This window comes from Vanessa tameamea, chromosome 3 (genome assembly GCF_037043105.1).
Source record: "Vanessa tameamea isolate UH-Manoa-2023 chromosome 3, ilVanTame1 primary haplotype, whole genome shotgun sequence".
In the NCBI taxonomy this organism is placed as follows: Eukaryota; Metazoa; Arthropoda; class Insecta; order Lepidoptera; family Nymphalidae; genus Vanessa; species Vanessa tameamea.
Genome location: NC_087311.1, coordinates 5,624,844 through 5,637,868, shown reverse-complemented (window position 1 = coordinate 5,637,868; position 13,025 = coordinate 5,624,844). Strand labels below are relative to the sequence as shown.

General features: G+C 32.8%; 1 protein-coding gene across 1 annotated transcript; it reads right to left on the bottom strand.

Annotated features, from left to right (window-relative positions):
* Positions 1 to 2,024: 2,024 nt before the first annotated feature.
* On the bottom strand, positions 2,025 to 8,400 carry Lanb1 (LanB1). The gene has a single exon (XM_026635291.2). It carries the CDS (start codon positions 8,349 to 8,351, stop codon positions 3,000 to 3,002), a length of 5,352 nt encoding a protein of 1,783 aa, XP_026491076.1. The 5' UTR covers positions 8,352 to 8,400; the 3' UTR covers positions 2,025 to 2,999.
* Positions 8,401 to 13,025: the final 4,625 nt, after the last annotated feature.

Sequence of the window (13,025 nt, the reverse complement as noted above, 5' to 3'; positions counted from 1 at the left end):
ACGTTGACGTGTGTGTGGACAGAAGGCACTACTACCAAAAATACCTCACCAACTAAATTTGGCTGTCCGCAAATTTTACTACCCTAGGCTTGAACTTACTTGGCCTATTGGGAAATCCACCAACGCATATATATATATATATATATATACTTATGTATATGCGTAACTTACAACAATATATTTAGAGATATGTATCAAATTCCAGATATAAATATCCACTTGATTTAACCGGTTTAAACAATACCTGTCTACCTAATTAAAACCTATGAGTTATTATTTTCTTGTAAGCGTATAACATTATAACAGATAAACAAAATTTTAGACAGCTTTTTTGAATAGTTACTTTGCAAATTAAATTAAATATAGAGCGAACACCCATTTTAGATACAGGTTCTTCTGAGCACGGCTGCAAGTACTTGCAGCGGCTTGTTCATCAATAATATATCGTGTAATAATAATTAACATTTAGGTATGTTTATATAATATTATATACGTAGGATATAATACATGAATATATATCCAACATAAAATCAACGAATACATATTGGAGATAATGATATTTTTCTTGTAAGGCTTACGTGTAGGTATCAATTAAAAAATGTGAAAGCTTACAAACACATCCAATATATTTTATTATACCACAGCTAGTATCGGAATACTTGGCGTCGATGTTTCGAGCCACGTTTAGTTTCGCGGTCAATAATAAATTGCGGTAAAGTGAAATTTGCATCTAAAAAGCTTAGGTGTGCTCATCAAAGCAAGAAGGTACTCATGTCGGTCCATCGTCTAAAACTATACAAGGCGCAAATCCGACCTCACATAGAGTACTGCTCTCACCTCTGGGTGGAATCTCCCCACTACCAGGTCTTTTCAATTCAACACAGAGCGCCTCGAAAATTATATCGACGGTCATGCTTATTCCGACCTGCTTGATCTTTTGGCTTTGCGTAGAGGTTTTGGATCACACTGCATCGTCTGCTGCATTGGGAACAACAACTCTACACTATACGTATTATAAGTTATTTTAATCTCAACCGCTGAATTTCCCCTTCGAACATCGCGCCAGAAATCCAAATTTCATCTTTACCACCTAGATGGCCGAAAATTTACAATAGTTCGATTTATAAGGCAGTCAGGTTCTCGCAGGACCATTTTGTGGAATCAGCTTTCGCCGTCGGTTTTAACCGAACTGATACTACTTGAGACCCTTCAAGAAAAGAACGTACATATTTCTCAAAAGCAGGTGTGTACCTTTACAACACATTTTAATTTAACTTGTATTAATATCTTTTTGCGTACTCCGAGCACTATCGATTATAATTTATTTTTCTTATTTATATTTGGTTACACTAATATTATAGAGAACGTGAATTTTATAAGTTTGTGGAATTCCGGAAAGTAAACTTCGGAACTACAGTAGATGTTTAAAAAAAAAAAAAAAATATTTTTGCGTAGCCCTTTTAATAAATATGATGTTAAGAATTTTATTAATATGTTTATTTCTTAAATATTTATTTTAGAACATATTTGTCATTTTCGCTTATATAATTTGAATCAATATATCGTAAAACTCGCGCTACAAAAATAATAATCGTGGCGATCAGCGTCAGATAGGTAAATGTAATATTATTGTTGTTGAACATAGGTATGTAAATAATGACTTAGGTGCTTACTCTCTTTACTCTCATTACTTAAAAAAATCCTTATTTTACCTATAATAAGTCCTAACGTTCTTTTTTAAGGGGACTTAAATATAATTTATTAAGTGACATTAAAAAACCGAGAAATTATTATTGTTTTTATTGATTTGATTTTGCTACTGATAATTTAAAAAAATAATGATATAGTTTTTTTTTAATACTATTTTATATTCATAAGATATTGTTAATAACTTTAATTTAATTTAATTATAATAAATATGCACTTGAGTTGTTTCTTTAAAGAAAAACTCGAACTATAAATATAGTATCGATCAATATGTATAAAATAAAAGAGTAACTAAATGAAAATAAAAACACTCGTAATAGATACAATGATATTATTTATTTACAAACTAACAATTTGTGACGGTGTCGATTATGTCCATGATTTCTCATGTTACAGAAAATGTTATTTATAATTAAAAAGCCTCCTCAAAATTATTCTCACATAAAATAGTACAATAAAATAAATGTCACACGAAAGTCTATAATTAAGTAAATGCGCCTCGTAATATTTTGTATATAATGGTTATCATTTCGAAACAGAATATAAAAAAAACATATTTTAAGGTATATTTATTTAAAACAACGAAACAGTTAGTATAATATTGTATCTACGTTATAGACATAATAGAATGTTAGTGTGAATTAAAGTTTTACCAACTATATCAAACACTTTCATGACTAAACTTAATATCGTATCCTAAAACATGTATTAATCTACTTTTATACATATTAACACGAGTCTACAACTACTCATATTTCTTTGGAATACGTTTACTGAACGCTTATATATTATAAGAATATTATATCAACTGGCACTACTGTCTTACTACAGTATACTAGTGACGAAACAAATGTAGCAAACATTTATATATCGATTGTTTATAGATCACAAACATTTATAAAGCTAAACATAAAACGATCTCGTTAAAATAAAATATAGAAAGGTCAAAAAAATTTTTTTTTGATTAACTTAAACATTCCATAATTATTGAATTTTGTAATTTATTGTACAACAAATATTATAAAATGAACCATTATGTCATTAATAGTGCATCAATCAAATGTGATGTTTTATTATAATAGAGTATATTTGTTCCATTTTGATCATTACAAATTCATTTAAAAATAAACAGTTAAATAAAAAAATATATTTATAATGATAACTCAAGTAGTATAGGAATTTTATGTTACATAAACAAATTAACTAATAAATGCAGATGTTGATATTATACCGATTTTTCCATTACTGCAACATTAAATTATATGCACATGGTGCATCTAAGTAGTAATCTATTACGTTGTACAAGACCTGTATTTGTCAGATCGTTTAGTAATCTCTGATACATAGTAATTCATTTGGGTATTTAGTTCGCTTATTTCTTTTTCTAAATCATTTAATTGCTCATTGTGATCGTTATATAATTCTTCCATATTTGTTAAAAGTTTAAGTTGCATTTGGGTGTCACTTGCCAATTTAGTAGCTCTGTTAAGTAATAGTTGAGCACGTTCTCTTGAATTTGAAGTTTGACTAGCTCTTTCAGCAAGAGATATATTTGTTTGCTTAAAGTCTTGTCTTAATTGTCTGGCTTTTTGCTCAGCTCCTTCAGCTCTGTTAACGACATCATTAGCTTCTTGTTTGACTTGATCTGCATCACTTTCAATTTTCAGTATATTCTTCTGTAGATCAGATAGCCGAGAACGAAGGCCATCAACTTCGTCCATAGTTTCATTGGCTTTCTTTTGAGCTTGTTCTGTTTCCAATGCTATAGGTATTAAATCACTTTTTGCAGCTTCGATATCGTTATTTGCTTTATCTATTGCATTTTCAGCTGTGTCTTGAGCAGCTTGTGCTTCATCCAAGGCGTTTAACACTTTATTTGCCATCTCTAGGGTCAGATTAGCTGCTTTGTTGACTGTAGTTGCATTTTGTTTTAGAGCTTTGGCTCTGTCGAGATCAGGTTTCGTTTCAGCGATTATATTTTCAATATTAGTTAATTGAGATACAGTTGAATTTATACGCTGTGATAGTTCTGTGATCTCTTTTGGTTCAATGCTAATTGATAGATTTAATATTTCGGTAGCAAGTTGCCTTACATCTTCAGGTGTATTATTTGTTTTAGATAAAAAATCTTTTAACTCTGAAGTAAGTTCTTGGCTTTCATTAGTCGCTCTTTCTGCTGATGATTTAAATTCACTTGCTTTGTTAAATAAATCTTTTGCTCTGGACCTTACAGCTACAGTGTCTTGTTTAATTTGAGATACAGACCTGAATAAATCTTCAGCAGTTAGTTCATGATCTTTAATTCTATGTTCTGTTTTATTTGCGAAATCTAATGCTTGTTCTGCTTTTGTTATAGCTCCTTGATCACAAGAAATTCCACCACATTTTCCACATCCGGCACCTCCACAAATATCGCAAGTGTCACTATCTTGACCACACATTTTTTCATTTATTTTTGGCATTTGTGATTCTAATTCTAATAGTTGTTGATGTAACTCGTCCAATTTTTTATCATTTTCATTTTGTGTATTATTGAAATTGGCATACTGCATTTCTATAAGTCTGTCAGTATTTTTAATTTGCCTATCCGTATTAGCTATAATTGTTTGAACACTTTCAGCTTCATCTGCTGCTTTAACGGCTCTGTCTTTTGCCTCGCGTGTTAAGTTAAGGGCACCCTCTAAATTAGCTTCTTGTAGTTTTGTTGCATTATTACCTATCTCAAAAGTTTTTGTTTTCAAACTATCAATACTAGATCTTAAACCGTCTAAAGTTACGTTGCCAAGATTAATGTCTGAAGTTATAGCATTAAGGTTGTCATTGCTTTCTTTTACTTTTTTCTCTGCTTCACTTAACTTGTCTTGTAGTCGGGATATATTTGATACTAATTCTTTAACTGTGCTTTGGCCCAATTTAGCACTCTGTAGTGAATTTTCAACATCAGATAATTTTTTAGTCATTTCTTCGAAATCTCTTGTATACGCTCCGGTAGAACCAACAACTTTTATTTTACTTGCATTTCCAATAGCGTATTCAGTCTGTAGACGCATTTCTCCTATTAGGCGATCCCAACTATCGAAACATTCTCCACAAGCGTAACAATCTGGAGCTTCACCAAGATAACCTCTGGCACACATGTCACACTTATATCCACCTATACCTGGTTTACAAATACATGATCCATTATCTTGCATACACTGTTGTGATACAGATCCATATAAATCACAATCGCATTCATAACATTCAACATTAGGGTCACCCCAATGATTTTCTTGACATTGATCACATTGTCTACCTCCATGTCCAGGTTTACAATCACATTTACCAATGTATGGATTACACTGAGGTGAAAGAGAACCAATTGGATCACACTCACATGGATCACAACCTGAACCTAAGGCTATACGCCAATGATTTTCTGTACATTGATCACAATTTATACCTATAACATTATTGAAACATGGACATTGTCCTGATATACCATCGCAATTACCCATAGTGAAGTTTGTGCCTAATACAGAACAATTGCATTTATAACAAGCCTTTTCTAAAGCATTTCCATAAAAACCTTCCTCACATACCTCGCAATGGTCGCCGTCTGTATTGTGTAAACATTGTAAACATTTGCCTGTGTATGGGTCACAATTGCCTGGTTTTGTTATATCTATGTTGTCATTACAATCGCATTTTTCACAAGTGTTCTTAATAGGATCTCCGTAATAATTGTCAGCGCAAACGTCACAAAGTAGACCAGCATAACCTTCGTTACAATCACACACTACGTCTTTTGTTTCAGGATCTAATTCGCAGCGGTCTGCGTGGCTACTTTTATTTGGGTCTCCTTTCACACCTGGACAAGGGCAAAGCCTGCATGGTATATCTACACCAAGTCGTGGGTCACCATAATAACCTTCAACACATCTTTCACATCGATGCCCTTCAGTAGAATCTCTACATTCTTTACAAGCTCCTGTCTTATCATCACACTCGATAGCATGACCATTACAATCACATTGTTGACAGTTTGGAAAATTGAAATAGCCCGGTTGACACAAATCACAAGCTCTGCCATAAGTATTAGCTCTACATTTACATTGGCCACTGGTTGCATCGCAAAAATTATCAAGTGAGCCTATACTGTTACAGTCGCATCGTTTGCAACCGAATTTACTAAATCCGTATGTTCCAGGAGCACAACGATCGCATCTCGCACCAACAATATTTTCTACGCATTGACAATGACCAGTATAGGGATCACATTGGTGACTTTTTGATCCTGATGGGTCACATTGACAAGATTCTGACCCATTTCTTATATAAAATCCAATACTTGCATGATATTTTTTACAGACTTCAGGTATGTTATCTCTATTAAGATCGTAATAATATGAGTCACCACAGTTGTAGCGGTCAAATTCATCTCGCATTAAGCTTCCATTACCCAAAAATGGTAAATCATCCACTGAAGGTATTAATACTATGGAATCAATCAGAACAGATGCTCTGCAATTTGTACTATGACCATCTTGTCGACCTAAGTATATACGAATTTCAGTTTCCTTATTTTTTTCAAGGCAAACAGAAGGTCGAACTAAAACACTGCGTCGGTTTGCTGGCAGATTTGTAAATATGGTATCATCTTCTGGTCGTACATTAGCACAGGGCGATTCTGTATCAATAGGTAAAAGTCGTTTTACTAAAATTGTAGCTTCTTCCCAATTTAACTGTGACTGTGGTTCATATCTTATTAAAACGTTGTAGTTCATACTTGTCTTTAAATTATTAATTACAAATACTAAGGTACTGCTTTCTGGTATTTTCATAAAACCAGGCCCTGTCCATGTTTCTTTTCTTCCATCTGGATAATTCTCTCGAATAACAACGTGACAAAGCTGACTCTGTATAGCGTTATCATCTATTTGAGAGTCACATTGACTTGATTCAGCCTCGTATATAATAGAATCAAGAGCCCCAACAAAAAAGTTTTGTATGGGTTGATCGCACCGACGTCCTGTTACATTAGGACGACATTTACATTGCCCCGTTATAACATCACAATCTCTATCGAGAGAACCACCAAGATCACAATCGCATGATAAACAACCGTCATCACTTTCAGATAAACCATAAAATTCTGGAAGACACTGATCACAATTTCTTCCCGTTACGTGCCGTTTACAGAAGCAATTTCCACTTATCGGATCGCATCCTCTTTCGTTAACAGTTCCTAGCCTATCACAAGTACATGACTCGCATCCTTCAGGGTTTTGGGTATCAAACTTCCAATATCCATCTTTACATCTGTCACACCTAGCTCCATCCACATTAGATTTGCACAAACAACGTCCAGCGGTTTTATTATTAGCTAGATCAGTTTCATCTTCACATAAAACTTCTTTATCTGTCGTTCCATCTGGGTCGCAATCACAGGGTTTGCAAATGTCAGGGCTTTGTATATCCAAGCTTGGGTCTCTGAAAAATGTAGGCTTACAACGTTCACAATTCACTCCCATTGTGTTGTGTTGACAATTATCACAGACTCCGCCACTAATTTTCCCTGTTTTATTGTATACAGCTGCATCGAAGTGGCATACTGTGGCATGATTGTTACATGTACACCTTTTACATGCGTTAGAAGTTTTACCAACCGCAGGTTGCCATGGTAGGTCGTTATAGAAATCTTCACAATACTCACAATTCAGGCCCCGTGTATTATGGGTACATTCACAGCGTCCGTGCACCATATTGTTTTTGGAATCAACTCCGGGCATTGGTAAACATCTTGATGCATGTCCGTAACAGGAACAAGAGCCTCGCACCGTCATCTCATATATAGCGTAATAATATTTCTCCTGAATTTCAGCTCTATTGTCAAGTAAATCGTCACCAAGCGTGTGAAGCTTCGTAAAGTTAATTCTTAAATTAGTCATGCGTAGTAAGTTTTGTACTTCTTCAGAATACGGATTGGTTACGTTAATATTCGGAGGTAATACTCTAAATATCACTTCACCTTCACTTGAGGGCGCGACACCTGAATAACGAGATTCACAAACAACTTCTGTCAAGGTACGCTGGGTGTGCTTCGGCACAAATGGAAAAGCTTCATCGCAATTGTGTGCGAAATATTGATAAACCCGCCAAGTCTTGCCAAAATCGAATGATCGTTCCACTAACATAGCCTTCGGACGAAAAGTCTTAAATTGAATGATCAAATGCGTAAGATGAAATTCAGCCTCCATATCAAGTTGAATAGTTACATTCTCTTTTCCGTTTTCTGACTGCCACCAAGATTTTCTCAATGTTCCAGGGGTATATTTATAAATTATATTTTGTATCCGATGATTTAAAAACGGACTATTAATTGTATTATTCGTCGAATCACACCAAAAACATTTCTTTCGATCTTCAAGGTGGGACACAATGCAATAACGTTGGCGTTCGTAACTACCGCATGTGGAAGAGGCAAAGAGGCGAGCCTCTCGCCCGATAAGTAGATTACCAGTAGCAGGATAACACGAGCTAAGTTCGCAAGCTCGGTCTAAAAGTCTCGGATCCGCACGTTGTCGATCGCGGTCTCTATTATATACAGCGTCTCCACCGGCTATAAGCACGGGGAGAATAAACAATGCGGCGCGCAGAGCCATAGCGCGGTCCAAGCTCTCCGCGCGTCGCTTATTGCACTGCCGAGCTGCCACCCGCGCCACTCTCGCGCAGTTCCCTTCCCCCGCCTCGCGTACTTCACCCGTCGGCTCTACTATTTCACAGGGTCAGACTCAATCAAGTCTTATTAAAACGCATGTCAAAATAATTTTATTAAAAAAAAAATTGAGCAAACAATATGATTCTTTCCATTTTAACCTAATCAATAAAATTTAGTTGTTTTTCAAAGATTAATTTTAGGAATGGCAAAGTATTATGGAGTATAGGAAGGACAAGGATAAGGATATTATTGAGTAATGCTTTTAATGTCCTGAATCTAATTTAATGCATGTCTTAATTTTCTATTTATATATGGAACTAATCTTGAGTGTGTGTTTTTGAGTAAATATTTATTTAAAAGGAATGAGTCACGCTTTATGAAAACGAGTAATGTGATAAATATGGCAGGTAATAGAATGCGGCCCTGTGTGAGGCGACGACCGCTCCCGCCCGCGTGCCCGCCCGTGCCGTTCTCCGAAATGGGCACTAAGCAACAAAAATAAAGCCGCTTTTTGGGATGTACCCTTGTTTTAATCACAATTATGGTATATTCATTAAAAGGCCGTATTTATATTCTAACGTTAAAATAATAAATGTTAATATTCTCATGTATAATTGTAGTGGAAGCATTACTTTAGTATATATATTGATAAATATTTATCTGTATGGTCGCGTCACATTACGCGTTCAAAGGGTTGTAACTTCGGACTTAGTAGCTGGTAGTGATATACGAATCGACAGCCGTCGGCCTTCCGTTCACCGCATCCGACACAGATAAAACATTTGCGATTCATTCTACATAACTCTTATACCTACAAATTAATGGCAAATTTGAGATAACATATTTTCTTCTTTGAGGCCGAACATTTATTCATTGAATTTTTAAACCACAAAGGAATGAATCTAGTTGGCCTGAACTGTTTGAATTGAAATGCCCAAAAATACATTAGAAAATGGAAATGTTTTTATGCGATAACATGTCCTATGCAGCGAACTATTGCGATTACTTTGACTCTTTGCTATGCCATACCTTTGCAATTTCCAATACATTATTTAGTATGAACTTAACCACACAAAATGTCTAATGAAGTGAACCTTAGAAGTTAGTAACACTTTACTGAACATACGTTCACAGTTTACGCTTTAAATAACGCGGGAGACAATAGTTATATTCTGACTGCATTCGAAAAGTATTATAGATCAAAATAAACTGGGTCACTAAGGCACACACATAATTTGCAAATGTTAAATTGTTATTATACATATTACGGTGTCAAATTTCGTATGACATAAGGTAACTTAACACTTAGACCAGTTCATTTAATTAATCATTTGTATAGAGTTAGGTATCATTCATTAAATGTCTAAAATCCAAACATTATGAGGCAAATTATTTTTTTAGTCTTCTAACTATTTAGATAACTTGTTACAATTTCGACAGTGTAACTGATAACCCTTTATCAATGTCAAGCTGAATAGAACAAAAATGAAGTGAGGCCACAAAATATGTAAAATGGATTTATTATTATTTTGGGCATATCTACTGGGTATATCTACCGAATATTTTATATAATTTTGATAGTGTCGGTTCTTTTAAACAAACAGGTATTTAGCTTATGACATTGTTTAATTCCAATGTATATGTGTAAGAAACATAAGTTTCCATTGCATGAACTTTATATGTATATTATAATTTATATACGTGAACAACGAAAATTGTTATAATTCTTTATATAATTTTATTAAAAAAGGAGGAGACCGATACATAAATTATTCAACAAAAATTTGACCACAAGCGGTAACTATTATTACAAAGAACACGCAAACACAGAGTCAATTAATTATCTATAATATATTATATTATCGGTATATAGGGAATCTAAATGATTTCAAAGAATAATTTCTAAGAATTTTGTATACAACGCCTGTACAACATTATACTAAGACTTTGTCAGGGATACGATTTTTTTTATATAAGACGATTAATGAGTTTATTGTACACGTGAGAATGAATGTTCTTACACTATGAATGTCCGTTCTTTACAATCTTGTAGAGTGCGTCATCTATAAATGTGAATGAACGCTTTCGTCTTGATAAGGGTTCATCTTAAAATACGGTTACGGTGTCAAAGTTCAGTAGTGATAAATTGGCAGCTACTGATCAAGCTTTGTCTTACCTTCAAATCTTAATAATAAAAATACTAAACGATAAAATAAAATTGACAAATATTATTTTATATTCAACTTAATTTATACTAATATTATAAAGAGGTAAACATTTTGTTTGTTTGTAAGGTATAAATATTTTTTATATATGATATATTTATTAATAAACTGCACCCGTGTGAATAAAGCGATTTTCAGTAACCAAGTTACTTAGTCTCATTGCTTAGAGTGTACTGTACAATATTTGTTTATACTAATATTTCCTATGTATCTTTAGGCACAAAAGCTCGTAAAACATGTATTAAATGTAATAAAATCATTCACTGTTTGTTTAAAACGTCATGTTTTTCAGCGCCGCCCTTTTCATCAATAAGTATATTTTAAACATCGCATTGACCGAGCCGTTTATCTGACCAACATTTACAGCACTATCCGTATACATTTTCGGTATATCAATCAAAATTGAAATTAATGAATTGATTGCCTTCAAATGTCTGTTTTAAATGAATACTAAATAAAATGTTTTTGTAAATATCTATCACACAGCTAAACAAATCTGAACGTTTTTAATAGGCTAGTTAAAATATTTATAGGATATAGGTAGTAATAAAAATATGACTAATCTTTTAATTTCGCGACAAAGTTTTACGAAATTATTAAGACATGGTATTACCATGTCTTAATTCAATAATATTTTTATTCATATGTAATATGTAATTATAATAATTGTAGTATATTAGTAATATCAAAAAACGTTTGTCAACTACCACCGTGGATAATGGACAATGATAAATTTGAATGCGATTTAACAAACCCTTACCAGTTAGGTGAAAGGATACGTGCGCTTGGCGTTTAAATAGATCCGGAACAAGATGAGTGTAGACAAAAAACTAATTAGCAACAAACTTGCAAGCTTTGAAATAAACAAAACATTGCGAACTAACATGTTTAAATAGGCAAAGTATAAATAATATAAGTACATATATACAATTCAATAACTCTAAAAAAATACAAATATGCGTACATATTACGAAAGCTCAGAGCCTCACATGGGTCTCGTTAAGTAGACATGTTTCATTGCCTAGTCTATCTTTATCTTTATTGCATGTCGCCTAATTTTGGATGTCGACTAGGAAGTATGAAATCCACATTTCAGTTCAATGAACTGAATGGTGGGTTATCGAGATAAGTAAAGTTATATCGTTGCATACTGCGACTTGTTTAATTTAAAATTTTAGGTAACTATTTATAACTTTAAAATCTTGTTATATTACTAGTAAAAAAATGCAAATACTCAACTAAAGAAATATTAAATAAGAGTAGTTATAATTTATCCATATTATTATAAAACGTGTTGTATAAAAATGTATTTGTTCTCATGAACTTGCACATAAAAGTTATACTTTTGTGCCAGCTCATGTTTATTTTTACAGTAAATGATCACATAGTAAAGAACCTTAGAGAACCGAGATGCCCCAGTGGCTAGAATGCGTAAATATTAACGTGCATTTATTTAGATAATTTTGTGGTGTAAGCAATTAAATCATAACCATAATATTTTACATCCGTATGATATATTACGATATTTTTACAAATAGTTTTATTACATGTACCATTTACATACATCATTTGATTTGTGATAAGTTATTGTATATTTAAAATAAATAAACGGTAGACGTGAGCGGGTAAACTTAACAGCCAAACAAAATAAATTATATTTTTGCTTAAAAATTACAAACTTTATGTCTGTATACAAATAAAGTTGATAAGTTTACACTTATAGATATCATTACTGTTTTTATTTTACAAAAATCTTAGAGAGATTTAATATTACTTTGAATCCGAAAAGACACATCTGTCTAGCACGTGGCTACAGAGCGTGAACATCGGAGTGCATAATTGTTATTAAGTACAAAGCAGATTTCGTTTGTTACTCTTTTAAATCCAACTTACATTTTGAAAAACGCTATCAGCAAGCATTAAAATTACAAAACATTAAGTATCAACGTATTATGAAAATGTATAAAATATAAAACAAATTGTATTGACTGTAAGTTAAAAATAAGAAATTAATGAAAATTAACTGCTTTTATGTATATTGACTATTTATCTTCTTCTTAATAATATAAACGAATATTTTATGCTTGTACTCTATGAATAATTATATGTAACTTGAGTTGAGAGAATGTTTGTCCTTCAATAGAAAAGTTTTAAATAGGCCCTTTTTTCTACCCATGCGAAGCCAGTAATGGATATCAAGTACATAATAATTGTAACAACTATTTTTATTATAATAATTTTGTAAAAATATTTTTTACATAACCTTTATATTTGTAAGTATGGATGGATCCTAAATCCTACGAAACGTTAGGAAGATTAAAAACATATGTTAAGTTTTTTTCCCTTTAACAACATGTGATGATGTGATATTCGTCTTGCTTATTTTTATTTAG